At 42.6% G+C, this 24894-nt stretch overlaps 1 protein-coding gene across 7 annotated transcripts in view; it reads right to left on the bottom strand.

Annotated features, from left to right (window-relative positions):
- Positions 1–19187, bottom strand: part of LOC116693423 (protein NDRG4) — a 79331-nt gene extending 60144 nt beyond the window's left edge. For 3 of the 7 annotated variants that reach the window (XM_032522401.1, XM_032522402.1, XM_032522404.1), the window contains exon 1: positions 18926–19187. Coding sequence is in view for 4 of the 7 variants with exons in the window: in XM_032522399.1 (XP_032378290.1) it covers positions 14278–14351 (74 nt within the window). In the remaining 3 variants the exon portion in view is untranslated. Of the gene's footprint in view, positions 1–14277; positions 14352–18925 lie in introns of all 7 variants that reach the window. The other 4 variants (XM_032522398.1, XM_032522400.1, XM_032522399.1 and 1 more) reach the window with 3 other exon arrangements.
- Between the last annotated feature and the right edge of the window lie 5707 nt (positions 19188–24894).

Raw genomic sequence — 24894 nt, 5'->3', positions numbered from 1 at the left:
GCGGGGAAACCCTCAAAGTTGTTATGAAGGGCCATATAATTTCATTTAAGCTTCAAAAAAAGGGAACAGCGCCATCGCCTGGTTGATGAAAATGCACTTCCAGCTCTTGAACGGGCCTATAGGACTCTATGTCACAGGAATATACAAGATTTTGAAGTTGAAATACGAATATACTACATTCTCAGTGAAACCATTGGCAAACTCATACTTAAAATAAAACAGAAACATTTGAGTTGGGTGATAGCCGAGAGGCTGCTGGCTAGACCTGAAGGGTGCTCAGCGAGTCGTGCAATTTAATAAATAATCCAAAACAGGAATTTGCTGGTCAACCCTAAGGAATAAATACCGCTTTAAAGACTTTTACTCAGAATTATATTCTGCTAATTCTAGTGCAACTAGCACAGATCCCTACTTTTTTGACTCCCTTTGCCTGCCGACATTAGATAGTCATCTAGGTTGGAACTTAACGCAGACTTCACGGAGGATGAGTTAGTTGAGGCAATTAAATCTTTTCCCTCTGGCAAAGCAGCTGGCCCAGACGGTTTGGTTGTGAGTTTTATAAGGCATTTCATAAAACACTTGCCCCACTCTTACTTAGGATGATCAAGGGACTCCACTGAGAACAAAGCATTTCCTGGTCGCTGTATGAAGCAAATATTTGCCTTTTGTTAAAAAAAGGCAAGGACGGTACTGAGCCGGGGAAACTACAGACCCATTGCACCCTCAATTTTGACCAGAAATCTGTCCACAAGGTGTTAGCTAACAGTTAGGAAGGCACATCTCCTCAATTATACACCCTGACCAACAGGGTTTATCCCAGGTATTTCTCATTTTGCAATGTAACGGCTCCTAAATAACATATATGCCAGCAACTCAGGAGACCCCAAGCAGCTGTCTTGGCCTGATGCGCCAAGGCTTTTGACCAATAGATGTCCTTTCATGCTCAAAGCTCTTAGGGATTTGGAATTGGACACCTTCATTGCGTGGGTTAAAATGTTATACCTCTGCCCAAAATCCTCATCCTCACCAATGGTGATAGATCTGGGCCTTCGGGCTGCACGCGGAGTCAGACAGGGTGACCCGCGTCGCCCCTGCTCTTTGATGTGCCCTGAGCCCCTTGCGATAGGGATCAGGAGCCTCCTGCATCAGCGGCATTAAGATAGGCGGGGTGGAAGCCGGTGGGTCTTTATGCAGATGATACATTATTATATCTCTCAGACCCAGAGGTTGTCTGTCCCCCCTCTGCTCGACTTCATTAATTCATTCGGCAAACTCTCCGGCTACACAATCAACTGGGGAAAGAGTGAATTCATGCCCCTATTTGACGTTTAGACCCACAATTCCTTGACACACTGCCATTTACACTGGTGAAAGACCATTTCACCTATCTAGGGCTCAAATACCCCGGGACCCCAAGCAATTATTTAAACTTAATTTGCTGAAATGATCGAAGTTAAAAGGTGCCATAGAAAGTGGAGCTCTGCCACTGTCCATGGTGGGGCGAATCAATGCAATCAAGATGGTGGCTCTCCCTAGTTTTTGTACTTATTTCAGATCTGCCAACTTTCTCACTTCAGCATTTTTAAAATCTGGACTCAATTGTCTTTCCTTTCATCTGGGGGTACAAGGCGCATCGCTATCTAAGCGCACCTGCATAAATCTACAGAGGAGGGGGGGTTTGGCTCCCAGTATTCAGGAATTACTAGGGGCAGCCAATGCAAGGGCCTTGATGTACTGGCGGCAGGGTCAGCCCGTGGGGTGTTTTAACAGCTCCCCCCTGTGGTTAACATCGAAGCTGCAGCGGTGCACAGCGGCACCTCTCTTGTGCCTTGCTTTTTTCAAAACAGAGCCTCCTCTTAAATTTATTGGTAAAAACTTCATTTTGAGAAACTCCCTTAGGATCCTGAATCAGATAAGAGTGCCTGCAAGCTGCCGAACTTCTGTACACCCCCCCATAGTCAAACCATTCATTCCTACCTACCCAAGCGGATAGGGTGTTTGCAGACTGGAGAGAGAAGGGACTTGTTGCCCTCGGAGACCTATATGTGCGGACATTTTGCCTCTTTGTTGTCAGCTGGCCACGCAATTTAACTACCAAATTCTCACATTTCGATTTTCAAATCAGGCACTATGCTAAAGGTGTACTACCAAACTTTGAAACCATGCCACCAATTCCCATTCTACGATCTCATGCTGCTTCCCCTGACTCCAGGCACCTAATACTCGCTTTGTTCCCTGTTCGCCTCTCCGCATCCACTCACCATCTCAGAGAAGCTTGGTCTAACGAACTGGGGCTTGAGGTGTCCAACGATACCTGGACTGAAGCTTTGACTAGAATTCATACATGCTCTATCAACGCAAGATATAAACTGATTCAATATAAAGTTGTTCATCGATTACACTATTCTAAGCTTAAACTGCATAAAATCTACCCGTCACTTTCTTCTCTGTGTGGTCGATGCGAAGGTGCGGAGGGTTCGCTATCACATCTTTCTGGTTATGTCCTCAATTACATAAGTTTTGGTGGTGATGTATTTCAGTGGTTCAGTCTGGTCTTTAACTTGGACATTGCCCCTGACCCAGAGCTGGCGCTCTTTGGGTGTTCAGAAAGGCTCTCCAGGTATCCGCCGGAGAGCAAAAAGCACTAATGCTGGCATGGTTGCCGCAAAGAAAATGATTCTTCTGGACTGAAGTCCCCACTCCTCCTGCTTTCAAAATGCTTAATGAAATGACTGGGATCATCCGATGGAAAGATACGGATGCAAAACTCTAAACACGAAACCGCTTTCTGAGCATCTGGGGACCAGTCATTGACATCTTAAAAACATGTGATTCTTTTCTGTAGAGATGTGCTCTTGACTGATTGCAACTTGTATTGCTATGACATCTGAACGTAGATAACAGCATATAACATTTACCCAAGACAGCTTTTAATCTTGATTTTCCTGGCAGCCCCGTTGTTTTTTGTTTGTTTTTTCTTTTTGTGGCTTTTTTTCTGTTCTGTTTGTTATATAAAACTTGAAAAGACTTGAAAATAAATATAAAAAAAAAAAAAAAAAAGACCGATAAATTCAGCGTTCAAATCTCCATCCATCCATCCATCTTCATCCGCTTATCCGGTATCGGGTCGCGGGCAGCAGCTCCAGTAGGGGACCCCAAACTTCCCTTTCCCAGCCACATCAACCACTCCGACTGGGGGATCCCGAGGCGTTCCCAGGCCAGTTGGAGATATAATCTCTCCACCTAGTCCTGGGTCTTCCCCAGGCCTCCTCCCAGCTGGACGTGCCTGGACCACCTCCCTAGGAGGCGCCCAGAGGCATCCTTACCAGATGCCCAAACCACCTCAACTGGCTCCTTTCGACGCGAAGGAGCAGTGGCTCTACTCCGAGCTCCTCTCGGATGACTGAGCTTCTCACCCTATCTCTAAGGGAGACGCCAGCCACCCCTGAGGAAACCCATTTCGGCCGCTTGTACCCTGGATCTCTTCTTTCGGTCATGACCCAGCCTTCATGACCATAGGTGGGGTAGGAACAAATTGCCCGGTAGATCGGAGCTTTGCCTTCTGGCTCAGCTCTCTTTTCGTCACAACGGTGCGATAAACGAATGTAATACCGCACCAGCTGCTCCGATTCTCCGACCAATCTCACGCTCCGTGGTCCCCTCACCGCGAACAAGACCCCAAGGTACTTAAACTCCTTCACTTGGGGTAAGGACTCACTCCCCACCCGGTCAAATCTCCCTAATTTTAAATATCATATGTTGTTGTGCCTAACGTTTTGTACAATATCGTACAAACCGATTATTGAGAATAAGTTTAAATAGGTGAAAACATTTGTGTGTTATGTTTGAGTGATGGAAGGTTCGGATTTTTTGCTCCAATCATCCAATGACAATGGAGCACATAGAGGGGATGCAAGGACAGTAAAGAGAGAAACTTCCTGTAATAGGGGGAAATCAATTGCATGTCCATGTGAAGGGGAAGCATCGGATCTGATGTGCAATGACTGAATCAATACCTTAAAAACTGGGACAGCAGAAAGAGACACGGCCAGAGAGAGAGAGAGACAGCAAGGAGAGTAACCTGTGACAGTAACCTGTGACAGCAACAGGACAGCGTTAGGACAGAGCTTTTCAGTGGTTGGGACTGGTTTGTCCATGGTAAAGGAAAAGAGTAGAGAACCCCTTAATAAAAGCACCGAAGTTGACACAGAAAAAGGACACGTTGAATATTTCTTTACTGTTATTTATGTTTGCTCAATTTATCAAGAAAGCTACTCGGTCGAAGACTTCTACACGTTGAGTAAAACGCCCTCACCTCCCTTTTCTCCACCTCTGTCAGGTCAGGTTCCTAATCTCGCATTGTCAGACCTTCCTTTGGTCTCACTAGTCCGCACAATATTCCGAGATGGGAGAATAACATGCTCTGGTTTATTCTTATATTCTAGATAGCTGTCTGGATTTACCCTGCAGAGATCTGAGGACAAGGTAACCATAGTCCTCAGATTGGACAGATAGTCTAGCTAGCTGTCTGGATTTACCCTGCAGAGATCTGAGGACCAGGTAACCATAGTCCTCAGATTGGACAGATGGTCTAGCTAGCTGTCTGGATTTACCCTGCAGAGATCTGTGGACCAGGTAATCAAAGTTCTGCCTCTACTCAAATGTATAAATAACTAACAGATGGCTTGATTCAAAATGGCTAACAGCCCTCTAAAGGATATGGATGCTAGTTGTCTCTCCCCCACTCCCCCTCCCCTTCACTAGATCACAGACACACCACCACCTCAATGCTTCTGCTGGCTGATGAAGCGCTTTAGAAGATGGAGTGACTGGTATAGTACAAGTGACAAGGACACACTGTTACAGATCTATTACTTCAGCCAGTTAGTAGACAATTATGAATATGATTTTCAATTTCTGCCAATCGATTTCCCCTTAATTAGAAAACAATTCTCCTTTAAAGATCCTATATTATGCTCATGGTCAGGTTGGTAATTGTATTTGGGGTTTCTACAAGAACATTCTTACATGTTTTAATGTTCAAAGACTACTTTTTCTCATACTGTCTGTCTAGTTCTTGTCTCTTAAAGGCCCCCTCCCCAAAAAGCCCAGTTGGGGGTGTTGCCAGGTCTTTGCATCTGCGCTCTGGGAGTCTCTGCACCGTCATTGGAGCCGGGGAAAGACAGCAAGGGCACTGTAGCAGCACTTCCTACCAATATAATGTATTTTTGTGACACCACAATCATACAGAAGTCCTGAACTGAACAGGAGACATTTCATTTTTTACAATATAGGTCTGTTAGCAGCATTCTTTGAATAAACTTGCTAGTAATGCTAGCGGCATGGTCCTATGGATGGCAGTGTTGTTCTGTCAGCAGGCCCACCACTTAGGTCCAGACAGAAATACCTCAACAACCTATGAAGGCTTGCCATGAAATGTTATACACCTCTTCATAGATCCCTGAGCATGGGTTTGAATACATTTGATCATGTTCCGCTCTATCTAGAGCCAGCAGCAGGTCCAAAACTTCACTTAGTCACTGACTTGTTAGCTAGTGCCATCTTGAGGTTGGTAATTTTTTTCTTCACTGAAATAACCCAACAATATTGGACGGATGGCCATTAAATATGATATAGACAGTAATGTTCCCCTCAGGATGAATTGTAACCACTTTGGTGACCCACTAAATGTTCATCAGACGCCATTACCAGGTCAAATTTTTATTTTGTCCTATACTTGATACCAATACTTTGTGTTTAGCGCTAATTCTCAAATGTTACAACGCTACCATGCTAAACTCAGATGGTGAAAATACATACTTTATGAACATCAGCATGTTCACATTCTCAGTGTGAGGAGAGAACATCTGGCTGAAGGAACTCTGGGCCTAAGTACAGCCACGCAGAGCCGCTGGCGTGGCGGAAGACTTTGAGTCTTGTTACAGAACACAGACTGAAAATCGACTTTTAAAAGCCTACAGTCAATAAAATACGTGTCCACTGTAGTTCTGGTTCACTGAGCTTCTGCTTCACTTGGCAGTGTCCCTTGTTCAGTGAGGTCGAGGCTTAAAACTGTGAAATAAAGCAAGATACAGGGGATCCCGTCACTACCTGTTTCCAGGAAATCAATATTAAATGTATTGTTTTCTGTAATTCTCTATAGTTTCACTAAAATAAACAAAGCTGCTTAAACATTGCAACAGTACAGTACATCCATTGACCCTCTGGATATAAGGCACTTCACAGTATATGTTACAGATTGCATTTTAAAGCATTCAATCCCCATTCCATCCTCATGTTACTATCATTTTTATACTTTTAGATTAATTAATTTCATGTTTTAACCTCTCTGAGTTGGATGTTTTTACTGTTTTATGAACATTTGATTACTTAGCAAGAACATTTCAAGTATAAAAATTGTAATGTTGCTTCTGAAAATGGAGCAAAGCTTTGGTTTCTGAAGGGGGCAAGTCATCACTAGGTCTGGGTAGGGAATTGAATACTTTTTAGGCACCAACCATGGTATCGAGTATGGAAAAATGCCTCCCCGATCAATACTAACGTTCAATACCTAAGGATTAAATATCATCAGCATCAGTGAGCCAATAAGCATGCTTCTTCCAAGATCTAACCATGTCTGTGATTGGCTGTCAGACCTAATGTTACATGTCGTAGAGACATGGAGGAAGAACTAATGTTTAATGTTGTAATTTCTTTTTGTCAAAATGGATTTTATGAAATTATTACTGAAAAAAGTATCGTACAGGAACCGGTATTGAAGTCGTGATATTGGTATTAGTACCAATATCAACATTTTTTTAATGATACCAAGCCCGAGACATCTCGTCATTGGCTGATTATGCAGCAGTCTATCCCATCCCTATCTGCTGTCTTATTTCATTCCTGATGACTTTGTGTATTTCAGTTGTTGGTGTTATTGAAATAAGTGGATGCTTCCTCCAGTCAAGTAGAGCGGAGATGGTAATCCTTACTGACATGCCCCGCCATTCACTTCTATACATCACTGGTCACATCACCATCACCCAGCCTGTTGGTCTGCGTGGGGAGCACAAACATGCGAAATCAACAGATTCCTGCTGCCGACATGCTGACATCTTTCTACACACCTTATTGCAAAACAGATTTGGCATAATCATGTCACTGCTGGTATTTAAATCCCAATTAGTACCTCAGCTCTCCCCACCATTGTAAGTGAATCTTTTAATTATTTATAGCTGCTGAATGTCTAGAGGAGTCTTCAGCGGAGAGAAGTGTGAGTAGAGATATCAATGTCGGAGTGGAGAATTAAATATTAAATATCCGCTATTTCTTCCAGCATAAAAAGCTTCCATGTCAGCGCTGTCAGATGAAAGCTATGGCTCGAAGAAAGTGTTACAAACGCCATCCAAAAAGTCAGCTTTACCTGCAGGAAGAAAAGCAGCCATGTTTGGGGAGACAAGGCTGCGTATCTCTGCGTTCATACTTCCTGTATTACTATTCATAGCATACAGCAAACTGACCCAGGTCAAACAACAGAGAATGAGAGGACACAGGGAGGGTCCAGTCACACAGTGGTGTGCTCACACTTTTGAAAACACACTCCTGGCATCGGATTTGGGGTGTGCGAGGGCGGCACCACCTTAAGGGTGTATGTTTCTGCTGAGTGGAGCAGCCGCTGTGCAGGGGGACGGGCGGCTAATATTAGTTTCCAGCAGTGAAGACGTCACAGGACAGAGGACTGAACCTGTGCAGTCTCCAGTCTTATTCATTCATTAACTTGGAGTGAAAGACAAATCTAACATGCCAGTTTTAAATGAATAGGCAAGACAGTGTATCATCTCCATAGCAACAACTCTCTGTACTTTCATTCTAACATCCAACAGGCTTTATTGTAGCTGGATATTATGTATTTGTAGAATCTTCAAATATGAATGAGGACAGTGATAGGGCTGCACGATCTGGAGAAACATTCATATTGTCATTGTGATTTCCAATACTGCGATCACCACTGCGATGAAATGGCATCATGAGTTTACTTGATTATCAAGGGAAATGCGGGAAAATAAGCTACTAACATTTTAAAATGTGTATCAGATGGTTTGTTCAAATTTTCATGTGAGATTTGATCGAGCAATTCTCACGTGACGTCGACTGCCGTGAGCTTTCCAGCACCCCCTCCCCAGTGGTGGAATGGAACTGTGTACATTTACTGCAGTACTGTACTAAAGTAGTCTTTTCTTTTCACGCCACTTTCTACTTCTACGCCACTACATTTTACAAATATTGTACTTTTTACTACATTAATCTGACAGCTTTAGTTACTATTTACTTTACAAAAGGAGATTTTTGCCCACCATACACATGTGGTTTATCAAATCTGAATGTCTGCATTGAGTACTTTTACTTTTAATACTTTAAGTACATTTCCCTGATGATACTTACAGACTCTTACTTAAGTAAAATTTCTATTTTGTGGGTGTGACTTGTTTGCCGTGTCATCACTGAGGGGTCACCAACACATAATTTGATGATTGACTTTCAGGGCGTAGCCCTAATAATTTTGCACACATTTACATTTGTGATATATTTTGATATTGGAAAAATATTGGGATGTATTGATTTCAGCTCTATTTTTGATTGTTTGGTATTAATCTAAGAGTGGAAACACAATGCAAAGTGATTTAGTTAGTTCCATTTTGAGTTCAATGTCTAGATTCTTTATAAGCACCCGCAGTAACGACAACCTGCATGCCCAGAATAACTTTATGCATAACTCAACTAAATCCCGCTCTGAAATAGAACCTAAAATATGTTCCCAGCTTTGAAGGAGTGTGTTGGATGGATGAGAAGCTGGCACTGCCTGAGATGGGAGTGAGCAGGTGGGATTAAAGTGAAGCACAGTTTTGCATGCAGTATATATTAACTTGTCTCATTAATTCCACTATAACTGGACCACGGACAAGAGCCCAGTGGTCCTGATGTGGTCACTTTCACATTTTTTTGTAATTTGGAAAAGGCTGAGTGAGCACACTTTTAATCATCACCTTGTACACAGCTGGGACTGTGCTTGGCAAATCTATGAATAAAGTCTGATATGACATCTTGTGCTAATGCTAAAAACGTATATGCAATCCTGTTTGCCAGAAAGACAAAACATAATATTTACAGGTGCTTATACTGTGGCTGTTATCTCTACCAATTTGTAAACCATGACCTAAATCCTAATATCCATTTTACTGATTGTCATGATTGTCAAACACTGTTGATTGTCTGGCACATATTGCCGAATTGACAATAAAGTTGACTTGGCTTGATTTGATTTTTTTGGATTTTTCATGGTAGAAAGTGCAATTAGAATCTGTCACAGTCGGGCTACGGAAAGCCCAAGGGCTGATGCCTGCGTAGTACGCTCGCGTTGACGTCGACATGGGTATCGGGTGCTATCTAGCATCCACCATCCCATGAGCATTAGAGGATGGATACCCGACCCGAGCCCGACGGTACCCGACGGGCCGTGCCGGGTTCGAACAGATTTTTAGAAAGGATGCTCGGGTTCGGGTCGGGCTCGGTCACATCAGCGCGATAAGGCGTTGAACATTTTGAATTTAAAACAGCTGATTATGTAGGTAATGGCGCTTGTTGCCCCGTGTGCATTGATGCGCTCATCTGTTGACATTTCCGAATGCCTTCCTACAATTGCTTAATAAAAGCGGGCTTTCCACACAAACAAACGTACATGTGTCATTAGTATGAGAAACAAATGCGATTTTAACTGTGTCGGGCTCGGACATAAATATCTTAATGCCTGTCGGGCTCGGGTCGGGTTCGGTTACTGCTCTGTCGGAAGAAAAATCCGGCCCGATCCGCACTCTAATGAGCATCTGTCATCATCAACCTACATGGTCCATCATATTATATCTTAATAGTGTTCTTGCAGCTCTGTTACAACAGTTTGGGGAAAACCCTTTCTTATTTGAACATAAGAAAAGCACTTTTGTATGCAAAGCCAGATCCATAAAGAAGTGCTTTTCCCAGTTTGTTGTGGAAGAACTTTACTGTCCTGCACAGACCCTGACCTTAACCCCATCCAACTCCTTGGTGATGAACTGGAAGCCTATCACCAACATCGGTGTTGGACCTCACTGATGCTCACCTAACCCAATCATTTACCATCCACCAGCCACAGCAAAACACTACATCTTAGCGTCATAACCAACATTTACACACTGACTTATAATGAAATTGGCTCAAGCTAAATGGCACTGTTGGACCGTCCACCAGAAGCACTGAAAGGTTCAACCAAATGTCCACTCTAGTGGGTGTGTTTAATGGTCCGCCCACAGGGCTGCGGGGTAGATGCCAGCAGGCCAGACGGGCAGACAGTGTGTGGCTACCAGCAGAACCCTGTGGGGTGAGGGGAGTGTTTGTCGGCCTCCTTCCTGAACCAAACGGTGAACCAGATGTCGAGGATCAAAGCTCAGTGGAGCAAGCGGAGGGGATTAATGGTTTCCTGAGCAAACCGCAGCCGCTTCCTTCAGCCACATGGCTTTATTACAGCATCCAGGGGAAAACAGGTCACAACCCAGAACCCCAACAGCTGATTGTCTTCCATTTTAATTTCTGACTGGGACTGGAGGTGTAAAGCCAAATTACGTATTATATATACCTATAACCTATAAAGGACTAAAGCATTAACCCAAATTATAGATTATAGATATAGGCCTTTTTTTTTCTTTCACCTAACTCCATAGATGTATCTAGCCACAGAAAATACTTCAGGTTTTATGTGCAGAGAGGGGTGGTCACTTTTTTTGGGGCCGTTTTGCTACATTTGATATTTCCAGTGTATTGAGAACAGGATTCTAGACTGTTGTGTGTTTGTGGTTGTCACGGCATTGCACAGCTACGCCGAAGCTCCAGCATCGCTCCTACGGCGTCCTGACCCTTTCGGGGTCAGGGTTGAACGTGTTTCTTTGCATCGCGGGGCATTTGAGAACGCTGGGGGGGTGTGGTCTTCAGAGGGTCAATCGGTGGGACATCAGCAGCAGGAGAAGTTAACCTTCTCCTTGATATCATGTTGTTAATGGAGAAGGAGAACCAGGAAATGAGTCGGGGGGGGGGGGATTCAAAGCTACCGAGTCACGGCCGAGCGACGTGTGTGGCCGCCACGTAGTTACGTTTTTGGAGAAGTGACGTCAGGCTACGACTTAGGGTCTGGCGTAGAAGCACAGGGGTCTGAGGGGGTACAATTCTACGCAGAACCATTAAATTCCCTTAATTGGGTAAAAAAAAGTGCAATGTTACGTAAACAGGGCGCAGCAGAGGAAACATTGCAGTGGAGACGCCTCTGCAGCTTGTTCAAGTCACAGCAAGTCAGGGCAATGCCAATAAAGGCCGCAAATGTAGCTACACTTTTCAAAACATTCACTCCAATATTATACAATGGTGAGCCGAAAGAGGTTTAGTGTGCCCTGGTGACAGACTCCCAGGCTGGAAGTTGTAGGGATGGGTTTGGGAGGGGAGAGGGTTAGGGTTAGTTTAAAGTTTTGGTCCACAAATGCTCCTGAACTGCCAATTTGAGGCGCCTCATTAGTGGATATGAGGCTGAAATGTCAGCTCCCTTTGACATTTTACGGCTCCTATTCTCAACGCAAGGTGTTTTAACCCAAACCATAATCTTTTACTAAACAGATTCTGACCAAGTTGTTTCCATTCAATCCATAAAACGTTACCTTTAGCCTTCATCTCATTATTACATTACATTCCATGTCATTTAGCTGACAGTTATCCAAAGCGACTTACAATTTCGCTTTATGTCAGAGGTTGCACACCTCTGGAGCAACTGGGGGTTAAGTGCCTTGCTCAGGGACACATTGGTAGATGTATCGCAGTGGGAACACAACCCGGGTCTCCCACACCAAAGGCATGTGTCATATCCACTGCGCCATCCCCACCCACATCACATTACCCATTACATTCATTTAGTAGCTATTGCTAACATTAGATTGAGTGTTTTCTCTGATTGTTGCTACCTCACAGACACTAGGGGAAATTTGATGAAGAGGATGATCCTTGCCTGGCTACTATCTTTGTTCCCTACAAATAACCCAGTAATTAATGTAAATTACTTCCAAAGCTCACATTTCTATTATCTAGTACCAAGCTGTATTCAGCAACATTTCAAATTATTTGCTATTGTTTTTGCTGAGAGCAACGGCCATTCAGTTATTCTAATAACTCAACTCATAAAAAACTCATCTTGAGGGCAAAATGCTGAATCATGTCCCACACATATAAAACGGTTGCCCCTGGTGTGCCACCCTGTATTTTAATAGATGTCCTCCACTAGTGGCCACAGCGCAGGCATTCAAATAACCAATATGTCAACAGCAGCATTCACTTAATTAATGGCTCCCCTCTCTCTAACACATCATGACATCCGCTCGGGCTCCGAACAAATTCTCCTAATAAAGGCTTTTCTTCTGCAGTGATCACTTAAACACAAAACTGTGCATTTTTTTTGACAATTCAGGAACATATTTTCATTATTACCACAGATGTGCTACTCTTTGTTGCAATTGCTGAGACGAAGATGAAGATTGCATACACATTGACACTCCATAGTAATAATATGTAATAATAGGCATGCAGAGATGTGTGGAACGTGCAGCTCCTTCCAGACTGACTCAGACAATCACACAGGACAGCCAGCATCCAGGCTGGCATTTCAAAGGTGATGGGCGACATTAATAGATAACACACACATTGAGAGAAGAGAAATGTGCGCGATCACGCTGTTATGCTCCATTTCTATCTGCTTACAGTAATATTAACCAGTTGAGGGTGATATTCACCTAAAAATCACCCAATCGAATCGTATCCAGTCTTTTTGTTGTTAAGGATCTGAAAACACACTAGGGAGTTACAAGATTTGTTCCAGTGTAGGACTACTGTTTTTTTATACACTGGATGGTCTCCTTGGCTACAATGAAACAGGGGGGGTGGAATTATAGCAAAACATAAATATGGGATATGGGAACATATTTATTGGGAGTCTCGTTGTAAAATTGTATCATGTACTTAAAGAATTGCAGAAAAAATGTGAATTGGTGCAGCCGATATTTGAACCTAGTAAATGCATGACAAAGGACATCTGACCCTAAGCTCGCATCTACAAGCTAAATGTAATTAAATGGTCCAAAGCTGTAACTTAATTATTGTTCAGTTTTACCAACCCTTTAGCCTTAGTGACTGCAGGTTTCATGAATGCTTTTAAGTGCACAAATGCAAATCACAGAGATCCATTTTCATCAATCTAGTATCACATTTAAGGCCGAAAACAAGCCATGTAGTGATTAGTCTGAAGTCTAAAAGAAGCTCAAATGTACAACTACAACCTGAAACAAATTGGGCGTGGTGTAACTGGGAGCACATTTAAGCAAATAAAAGTGTATCATATTATATTATTACTAATTGAATGGGAGTCAATAAGCTCAAGAGGTTTGGCAAAGCTGATTTAAAGGGTCTGTATTGGAAATACTGAGAAAAAACAGCAGGCTGCCTCCAAACAGCTCTCACAGACTGTTCCCCAATACCAGAAATACAGTATCTATGTTTGTCCACGGGCACATGCACGCACAAACCAAGAAAAATAGAACAGAGAAGCTCAGATTGCAACACACAGAGGAAGTGTGGTGTGACTTCTCCACTGTGTCTTTGTATCTTTACATGGCAAATATTTGTTTGCTGCTACATTAATGGTCTGAATGTTGCAGTCCCTTTAAAGACATGATTATTTGTGGGGTCTGGTTCTGATGTACTGTATGTACAAAATTAAAAGGGATGAGCATATTGCTCATGCTGTAAAAGGCTCACTGACAGTGTGTCACCTGGAATAGGTTGGCACCAAATGTTGTTGAGGGACTTTTTCAGTTTCAGGGTCTGGCTTTGCTCCCAGCCTAATTCCCAGCATCAGTTCCAGTATGTTATGATTTAAAAATAAATTCTGAATAGAAATCTTTCAGATGACAGATGGATTACTCGTCCTGTTGCATGTTTGCTTAATAACCTCATGGTGACTTCTCATTGGATCTGGGGGCTTCTGCCCGCTGCTGCAGAATGAATATGTGAACACTTTGACTGACTGATTGACAGAATGGAACGGATGGACGGGAAATGCCATAGATAAATCCACACAGGCTGGAAAAAGGAGAGACCTGTGTGGCACGGTATGGTACGTAATGTAGGTAGGTACAGTGGAATCCCGGTCCTACGTACATGGTCTGCAGGAGGCTCTGTGGAACCGTGCAGCCAGCCTTGGGAGGGAAGTTCCAAAACAATCCAGGCCCCATCTAGCAGTGGGTATAGAAATACAAGAGACAAGAGCTACTGTACTGGTGTTGGTGCATTGCAGGTGCAAAGGCAGTAATATGATTCACAGAATTATAAGAGGAGACTCCATGCAATACAACTACACAGAGCAGACAGAGGGTGTCAGAAGTTAGGAGAGAGAGATGAATAGGATCCTGTGGAACTGGCCATAAGGGAGAGAAATGTGAAGGTTAACAAAATAAGAAGACTGTTCTGTGGTCAAGTGATTGCCACTATCAAAGTTATTAAATCTCATAATCAATAACAAATCCAGTGGGAGGTCTTTAAAGCTGCATAAGCCTCTAAGAAGTGCAAGACATACTGTGATTTGCATAAATATCACTCTCATTTGCCAGGAGACACAAGGAAGCTAACTGATTAGATTAAAAGAAACATTGAGCTAAGAGGAACAGATATTAGCATGCAAAACACATAACATTGCTTTTCCAGTGGCTCACTGGCAGTGCCAAACTTCATTGTTGAAAATGCCAGTGGGTGGGAGGGGCTGGGAGCATGAAAGTGGGGTTCGGGGACTTCAAACTGGTCCAAAACAGATAGAAGAAGAAACACAGAGCTAGCCTCAGAGACGTCTAAACCACTGACTCACGAGTAGTGATCAGCAACTGTATGAATTATAAAAACACACATTAGGGCGCTTTCCCACCTGAGCTGTTTGGTCCTCTTTATCCGAACCCTGGAGTTTTCCGTTGGACAGCTGGGTTGGTCGGGGGTGCTGTGGACCCAAACAACCAAACTCCGGTCTGCCTGAATGTACGGGGCTCGGTTTGCCTTCAAGGGCACCTGAGTTCATTGAAAACGCCATCCGACCCAAAAATAGGAAGTGAACAAGTGCCTTTACTAGTTATTATTCATTTATTTGAATTTTAAATGAATTCAAACTTGCACACAATATTCAAACTTTATGGATGATAACTTTCATATCCATAAAGTATGCTCATACCTCACATTAGGGGGGGAATAACCAGACGCCTCCCGATACGATACCATCACGATATTTATGCCACAATACGATATTATTGTGATTTTAAACATATTGCAATATTTTGCAATATATTGCAATTTATAACCTTTTTTCCAACTTCTACTTTTTCCCAGATTTAAATGACGTCCCCAAAAGGAAACGTTGTCAACATCTGTTTCATCTAAAAACATGCATTTCTCTGTTTGTTCATATCGCTTCAATTTTATTGTTGAAAAATGATATTGTCAAGCAGAAATACTGACCAACACATATATAATAAAAGATCCATACTTGGCGCCTGTGCATCGACACAGCACAGACACTGAAAGTATTGCGATACTACGCTGTATCGATTTTTCCCCCCGCCCTTACCTCACACGATAATGTCTCTCATTGGGCCTGCCCTCTTCCTTGATCAAATTGTTCGCCTTCTTCTAAATTATTAAAAACCCGAGACCACATACATTTGGTGTTGCTCCATTACATCTGAGACCATGAGGTGCTGGCGAGATACGCTCAGACATTCTGTCCAACGGGCGACCGGGAATCCGCTGCGTGACATTGGATAACAGTGTTTGGTGCACATGACAGAGTGCATCGTGAATGCTAACCGAGCTGAACCAAACTCGCACCGGGTCTACCGGACTACAGGTGTGAAAGCGCCCTCAGGATCATTAAAGTAGTTAATGATACTGTAGTAAGAACTCAGTATATTTCTCTTTACCCTTCAAATCAAACTGAAAATTGAAATATTCTATGAATGGCCACACCCTTTTTCCCTTTCAACAAGCCTGCATGCTGTTGCTGTTAACTGTTGGGACTTAAGCTGTCTCTTAAAAACGTTCAACGTTTAAGAAAACCAGTCGTGCTGTTGAGATTGTATTCCACTCAGAAAGGGAACTGGCTAGTTAGCCTACCTTGCTAAAGTTAGCCAATTCACTTAGCCCTGATTCCCACTTGATGTTACTTTTTGTTCATTTTATTTCAAAACCTGCAGAGTCACTTGTTGTTGTTCATCTTGCTTTATAGAAATAGAAAGGAAGGTGGTGTTCAGCTGTCTCGGTCATGAGTCCAGTCGTAGGGAATTGTCTAAATCAACCTGTAACCTCAGCACTCACACGCATGTTACCAGCCCATTATATTCTATGGAACTGAGGTGATATGGTACAATAACATATAGTCTGTGACTGGAGAAAACTAAAAGATACTTGTCCTTGAAATTAGAATTTATTTTTCATTTTTCTAGCAAAAATATAGGCGCATTTCATTTCAGTATGACTTCAATTCTAGTTTCAGGCCCACTCAAAATCAAAAAGGATTCTGGTAAATAGTTAGCTACTGCTATCCAAAATATGGGCTGACCAGAGCAGCGATGAAGTGTAGCTCATGTAAGAACAAAAACAGGAGTGAATTGCATTTTGGAAATCTATTTATAAACCCAGAGCTGAGAAACAGACCCGCTCCCAAAGGGAAGACAGGCTCGGCGTTAGTGTCTGTTTTATGTGCTGAAGGAGCAGCACAGCAGTGAAAACCAGCCGATACGTTTTATGGGTTTAAAAAGAATGTGAAAACATTTCCTGCAAGGAAACGAAAAGGGGAGCGTGGTTCTGGATGCTACGGAGAGATTATGTAAGGAGGACCAAACTAAAATGGGACATTACAGTGTTGCTATTACAAAGGTTTTGAATGGGATACAATACTGATAGTTTAGTTCTGGCCTGACCCAATCAAGCAAAATCAAATACCATGCAATCATGCAAAATTCAATATTTATGAGTCTTATGAGATTTATTAGTAGTAGTTGCATTTAAGAAATATGACTATCCAGGTACAATTCAGGCGCTTTAACATATGTAAGTGTCTTACTGGGTCTAGGGCTACGTTTAGACTGCAGACCTTGAGGCTCATTACGATTTTTTTCCCAGATCTGACTTTTACAACGTCATGCAAAATAAACCCATGGACGTGTTAGAGAACCAAGGAGATGTAATTGTAATGTCGTGCTAGCAGCTATCGATAGCTACTAGCCGATAAATGGCAGTTCGGGAACAGAGACTTTAATAACGTTAAATCCACGTTACAGCATCCAGCACTCGGATGTATCAAGCGATAATACCAATGATGAATCACAACCATTATATCCATTATTACAGCTACAGGACCTCAGGAGAACCGTCATATGTGCCTGCAGCGGGGCGGCTCAGCGGGGCGCAGTCACATGGGTTTGCTCGCATTCATTAAGCATGTTCATAATGCTTAGTCAAAGCTATGGTGTGTAGTTTCTGTCTGCCCCATTAATCGACAAAAAAGTTTTTAAAAATCGTTGAAAAAAAAAAGAGCGGAAAAGCAAAAATGAAGGGGAAAAGGGACAAAAATGTAGAAAAACTGCATGAATCTCTGAAAAAGGTATGTTTGTCAAAATGTTGCTTAAAAATGAAAAGGGCGTTGCTGTTTTGTTATCGCGATCGTTCCAGACCTCTGACCTAAAATAAGAATTTTTGCAGATCGTTGAGTGATGCGTTTGAGAAGCCCTGCTCTAGCATTAATTCTGATCCAACTGTCCAGACCTGTAATGGAATTGGACCACATGTAGAAGTGGCCCAAATCCGAACTGGAATAGATCAGATGTCATGTTATTCAGGCTTTTTAAATGTCATGATAAAATCATACATGAGCAAAAACTAGAATCAGATTTGGGTCACTGTTGCCTGCAGTCTAACGTAGCCTAAGAGCCCCCAACTGCTGCAATTTCTGCCACTATGCCATCATGCATTACAGCCTCAGTCTTTCACCAGTTGCCAGCAGCATTCAACAAATGCAAGCAGACTCGGGGCACTGCTAACACAAGCCTGCACCAAATTCAATCAACTTTTATGACTTCCACCTACTCTCGGTTCCTCATTCACTCGGCTTGGTCTAACCAAACATTATTCCCCCAAGCGCCCACTGTTCCCTCCTCTCTGCAGTTAGACGTAGGTCTGTGGTGTTTACTGACAGTGGAAGACTTTTTCTGGAAGCAGCAACTTCAACACATCAACCCCAGGTTAATATTCACTCTAAATACATGTATAATACCATGTAAATACACTGCCTTTCAGCTTAAACACACACTAATCTTTTGAGTTGTGTTCATGGGCACTGCTGTGGTGTAAATGGCACACTTTGTTTTCTGTGGGGACAATAAATTCAACTCGTTGACACGCTATTCACTCCAATGCAGACAGTGTGTGTGTGTGTGTGTGTGTGTGTGTGTGTGTGTGCGTGTGCGTGTGCGTGTCTACTGTGGGTGGTGGGGGTGAAGTAAAGCTCACACACATCGTGCCAAAACTCTTGTCCTCATTTTAACATCCTCCTCCTGTTGTCCTCAAAAAACAACAAAAAACCGCTTCAGCATATGGCTGCTTCATTCTTCTTCTCTTTTCTAGACAGTTAACATATTCTGTCGGCTTCACAAAGACTCTTAGAGCCCTGATTTTGGTATGAAAAACACTTCAGATAGACTGTTTCACACACACATTTCCAGACAAAACACTGTTAAAATTCATGCTCCAGACAGATAAAGCTTTACTGTACCTGGGGTGTAGTTCAGATCTTTTCCAGTCGGTATAGTCTGCTTTGGCCGGTTTTCTCTCTCTGTGCTAGTGTGTGCGTCCCTCAGGCTGCTAAGGATTGGAATATTGTGTGTCGCTGTGTGTGTGTCTGTGGGTGTACTAAACAAAATGAGAGAGCGAGAGAGCGAGAGAGCGAGAGATGCAGTCTTTCTCTCTCTACTGTATCTCTCTTTCTCTATCTCCCTCCCCTTGCTGATGATAAACAGAGAGCACGTGGCTTCACCAATGATGCAGCACGCTGAAGATCACAGCACCCAGAAGTAAGGTGGGGAACGAAGTGACAAAGGGAGGAGAAGAAGGGAGAAAAAAGGACTTGCCGAAAAGGAAAACAAAGGAGGCAAGTTGAGGAGAGGAGACAAGCAAAGGAAAAAGGGAAAGAGTTGAGTCTGGCTTAAAAGAGCTGTGTGCGTTCGTGTTCATCTTGTTAGTCAGGACACTGCAGCTCTGAGTTGGCGAAGGCTTTGAAGGCTTTTCTTCATGCTTTTTAGAAAAAGAGTAAAAATTTAAATAAATTCATTCAAATGTGAAAGGAAATATCCTCATCTGAGCATCTAATTTTGACACGAAATGACTCCATATCAGCTCACAGATGTCCTCACACCCACACACACACACACACACATGGGCATACCAACACAACAGCCCGCTGGCAACCAGAAGAGCTTTGTTGACTGGTTAAAGCTACCGTCAAAAGAACGGACCATGTTTGGGCAACTGGGGCATGAAATGATGGTAACACTGATCGCTGATAGCAGCATCATCCATGTGGCTCAGTTATCTCACTGACTTGAGCAATCCATAACAAAGCATTGGCAGAGACTGCATTGAATAAACTATGTGTTATGGAGGAGATATTTTATGCCTCTGTTGTTGTCTTGGTTCCCTGCCCTGCCACCACGTGTGTGTGAGAGTGGTCGGTGTCCTGGATGTTCCCAACTCGTTCTCACTCCCAGCTCGAAAATACTGAAGCTTGGTCTGTAGCTCTCAGAGTCATAAGATACCGACACAAAAATCCCCATTTAGCGTCCATACGGGACGCACCGGGCAGAGCAGCAGCCGGGCCGCGGCGCTGTAAGAGGACGTAGTCTTAAGAGAGACAAAGATAGCGAGTAATGTGAAAGGCCAACATTTTGTGTTGGGAGGTTGGTTGGCGGGGTCGATGAGTCAAACCACACAGGAATCACCAAGGAGACCGGGGACCATGTCCTGTTCTTGTCCTGCGTGTCTCTCATCCGTCCAGACCCAGAAGGGTCTAGAAGGGACACCTAGAGTCCCAATCGTCTACACGCGACGCTAAAGGAGACTTTTTGCATCAATAACAACGACGCGAGGTGAGTGACAATGTGTTGATGTGCCATGTTCTCACAATGCAGGAGGTTAGCTAGCGGTTAGAAATGGCGGTTTGCTGGTGTGCACTGGCTCATGGGATTGACCAATCATTGACGTACACTTGCGTTTGGACCAATCCCTTTACAAAGATGCTGTTGAGATGGAAGTACCTATTGTAATAAAAAAAGTTTGGTTCTTAGAACAATGAAAATGTAATATGCAATGCAATAACTTTGACAAAAAGCTACTTTATGGTTCTATGCTAACTTAAAGGACAATTCCGTAGCAAAATGAACATAGGGATTAATAACACATGGGTGCCGAGTCGGCCGTTCTCTGGGATAACTTTTCATGCTAATCAAATGTGACCAGTTTTAGCGCAAACCGCTAATTAGCTTATAACGCTAGTCATCGGGGCACGGGTCGAACGACTGGTCATGACTGTTTTCCCAAGATGGCGCCTGAACAATCCTGGAAATGAAACTTCATTGATATTACTTTTGCACAGTCCAAATGCACATGCAATAAAAAGAAACTAGATTAATAGTTGATTGTGTTGTTTGCCATCCTAGTACGTTTCGTAACGTGCATGTGAAACCTATTTTTCAAAGTTGTGGAAACTCAGCCCAGTCTTTGTTTCAAGCGAGCCATCTATCCATCTGTTCATCCATCCATCTGTTCATCCATCCATCCATCCATCCATCCATCCATCCATCCCCGTCCCTGCCCTGTACTTATTTCTTTTTTTTCTCATGGACAGTGTGACCTACTTAGCACACAACAGTCTGACTGACTACACAGCAGCTCACCCAAAACCCTCTCTGCTGTCTAACTCGTCTTGATCAAACAGCATCTAATAACAGTGCTGGAGTTGAATCTAAATCAAATGGATTAGATTTAAATAGATGTATGGCTCAACCCTTCATTGAATAAGCATATGCTGTACCATGTTATTGAGCATTTAATATGATTTGGATAGAATTGTCAATAGCATATCTGTGTCACGTTATATAATATGTATCAAACATTGTCACGCACATATTTAGAGCATTTTGTTCAATAATTACATGGCATATCCTTGAAGCTTCCAGGGTTTATACATTTGGTGATAACGGTGAAGGGGGTTACCGAGAGTAATCACTTTCCATTTGGTTAGCTGTGGCCAGTTACAGGTATAGGTATAAAAGATTCTGTTTTCCCAGAAAAATATGTTTTTATATACAGCAATGACAAATAGGTTACTGCTGTTTATGGGGATCGATATAGAGAGGAATGAGATGTCAGCATTGAATGCATGTGTGGCGCTGTTATGAAGCATCAAGTGATACTGTCATTGGCTTAGTGACTTCTGTGAGTCAGTGCTTTGGACTAGGCCTCTCCAACTCTGGCCTGTCAGGATGGCAGAGGGAGTCAGGGAGCTGGAACATCGCGATTAGGAAGTGATGGTCAACCCGTTCTGTACTACTGATGCTTGGTCAGTGCCTCTCAGTGACAGATACAGACGCAAAAATCACCCTTTAGCGTCTGTATGGGACCTGTAAGATGACATAGTATTAAGAGCGACAAAGGACTTTCACCCAAGAGACCGGGGTTTGTGTCCCGTTCTTGTCCCGTGTTTTAGAATACCACCCACAATATTTTCCTAAATCTGAAAAAGTGTCCCGTTCTTGTGTCGCATGTCAGTTAAATTTACGTCCCGACCCATAATTTCAAAAACTGATGCCAAGAGTCGTTGCCAAGCGCATCCAAATATGACGCCAAAGAGCTAGAGACACGTCCCAAATTATCAAATAATGACGCCAAGGGTCCCAACCCAGAGCGTCAAAAAGCCCCTGTACAAATGAAATGCACGAGAGTCTGGAAGGACCAGGCTATCTCCAAAACACTTATCTCACATTAAAAATTAACAATATTTTGATGGCCCCCCTGCAGTAACTCTAAGGATCCCTAAAGGGGCCCTGGACCCCCTGTTGAAGATCTCTGCTTTAGAGTGTCAATGCATATGAAATAAAATTGTGACTATTCCTGTAAGATAGATTACAAGTCTGAGGAACGATAGATGAGAAGCTGCCATGAACCCTCTGACGACCGGCAGCAGCTTTCTCTGACATGTTTGGATCAATCATTTCATATCTGTTGACATTTGTCACAATCTTTTAGATCAAAGTCTACTAATTGTCTCGTTCGGCTGCCTGGCAAATCACAGCACGGCTTTTCTCTCACAAGAGAACCGTTTCCACCACCATCACACTCACCCACAGTGATTCAATGTGACAGTTATGGAATGTGAATTAAAACATCATTAACACACTACCAAATATAACACAGTCCAGTCTACTGAAAAACATATTACTCATCCAAAGAGACAAGTATACATCTGAGCCAGAAATCCATCTTTGCATCTTTGGTATTTTGTTTGTTGTGGGATTAAAAATCAGTCAGGCTTTGGGCCTTCAGGTCTCATTCCAGGCCTAGTAGCTCGCCAGACCTGATCCTACCATGCCACCCAAAGGAAACTCCAACAACACTCAGAGGACACCATGTCTGTGGCTCAGGTGCGTGAATTACTTAAACAACCGAAAGACTTTTATGAAACTGTTATTGAACAACAGGAGAGAACTTTCAAATCCAGTGATGACATTCTTGTGAATTCCTCTAATAAACGAGTGGGTGAGCTGCTGAGAGAAGTCAATGATCTCAGAGTCAGTCTGGAATTTACCCAAAAGGAATTTTATGTCTTAAAAAACTTCTGTCAGACACGGGGTGACGCCTGCAAAGACTAGCCTGACTATCTGTTAGCATAATGTATTTTGACAACCTGGAAAATATCACCATTATGAGAAAACCCAAAGTGGAATTTTTCATTGGATTTTTTGGCTTTGTGGACTTTGAGAGTGTGGAATTTTGAGTGTTTTGATCATTTTTTGTGTTAAATATATGAACTTTTGTGTGTTTGTGTTGATTTTTGCTGGGCTTATCTTGAGGTCATTCATTGTGTATAGGATGTACATTTTAATATGTGCATGATTGTGTGGTTTGATTTTATATCCCAACAATCTACAAATGACTTGTACCTAACTTAGACTATCTTAGATGTCAGGAGAGAGACCTGGCTGGCACCCCTCCACTAAATAAAACGTTCTCAAAACAGATAAAAACAAAAGTCAAACTGTCTCAGTACGGTATAGAAAAGACAGCCATACAACTAACAGTGTTTTTAGTCTGTTGACCTCTATATAATCTGTGTTATTTTATGTTTTCCAAAGTTCCACCACATGGCTTAGACAACCCACCCTGGACTCAAAACCCGTACCCACCAACAAATCATGACAATCATTTATAGCTGTTCTTTAAAAAGAGTAAACCCTAAACACACAAATACAGTATAGACAGGGATTTAAAACTTACATGTCTGTCCCCAATGTCCATTCCCATTGATCCTGTCTAAAGCCCTCACTTAGTGCACTAATGCCACAGGAGCCCTGAGTGTGTCTACTGCCAACAGACAGACAGACAGACAGGCTGACTCCCCCCCCCCCCGGGACGACTGAGCTGCTGTCATTATTATTATCAATATTCTGACTCATTGGCCTGTTATGCCTTAAATTGGCTTCTGTGGATTTCTTTAAGTGTGAGTGTGTGTTTGTGTGTGATACAGAGATCCAGTACACGGTAATTAAATGAGGTAGGGACGAAGGACGGAGAGAGGGGGGGGGGGGGGGGGGGGGGGGCGGCAGTATAATATTTTAAATGGAAACGTACAGACGGAACCAGGCATTTTTTGTCATCCATAGAACAGACAGGGAGTTAGCATTGAATGCCCTGCAGCATAAAGAGACCATAATATGATTATGATTTCATATATCATTTTATGATATATGATCTCAGAGGGATGATACGGTTTATTCATTAAAAGAGTACTCTATTGATTTAACATTGCACTGCTATGACATTGTTGCAGTGCACCGACGGTGATGAAAACAGCAGAGCTTTGAGGTCTTATGTAAGATATGGGAATGTATTTGTGTATCGTTATGATAATATCACTAGTTGGCGGGGCCTATTTCGCCCCTGGCTGACCGTAGCAGATCAGAACACTGGATCTGGATTAAATTCCAGTTGGTTACCAACTGGAAGCTAATTATGGTCAATGTTTATATGCTGTGTGTGTAACTTTATTTTACAGGTTTGTAATTTCTCACAAATTTTTCAATACATCCATTGAAGGTTTCCTGGAAAGAGCTATCTAATTTGACACTGATCATATTACTGGAAACGTTGTTTTCCATTAACATTAACATTTTTTAATTTTTAGAGAACTCTCATTTGGTTAGACTACACTTATAATCAAATTAAATAATTTGAGGTGTACCCATTCAACCCTATGTACATTTCCCATATGATTACTAGCTAAATACATCATTTCATCATCATTATCATTTCTTTCTAAAAACAAAATTATTGTTGACAGCTCACTGGCGTTCAATGCTGAATCATAAATTGGCCTTTAAACGCTACTTATAACTTTACGTGGTGGTGTTACTGGTGCAGGACTACCGAAGGCTTGTGGACAGTACTGCTGTCTTTACTTAGAATTCCTCA

This window comes from Etheostoma spectabile, chromosome 8, assembly GCF_008692095.1.
Source record: "Etheostoma spectabile isolate EspeVRDwgs_2016 chromosome 8, UIUC_Espe_1.0, whole genome shotgun sequence".
Classification (NCBI taxonomy): Eukaryota; Metazoa; Chordata; class Actinopteri; order Perciformes; family Percidae; genus Etheostoma; species Etheostoma spectabile.
Note: the sequence above shows the minus strand (reverse complement) of the source record. Positions and strands in the feature narration are given on the sequence as shown.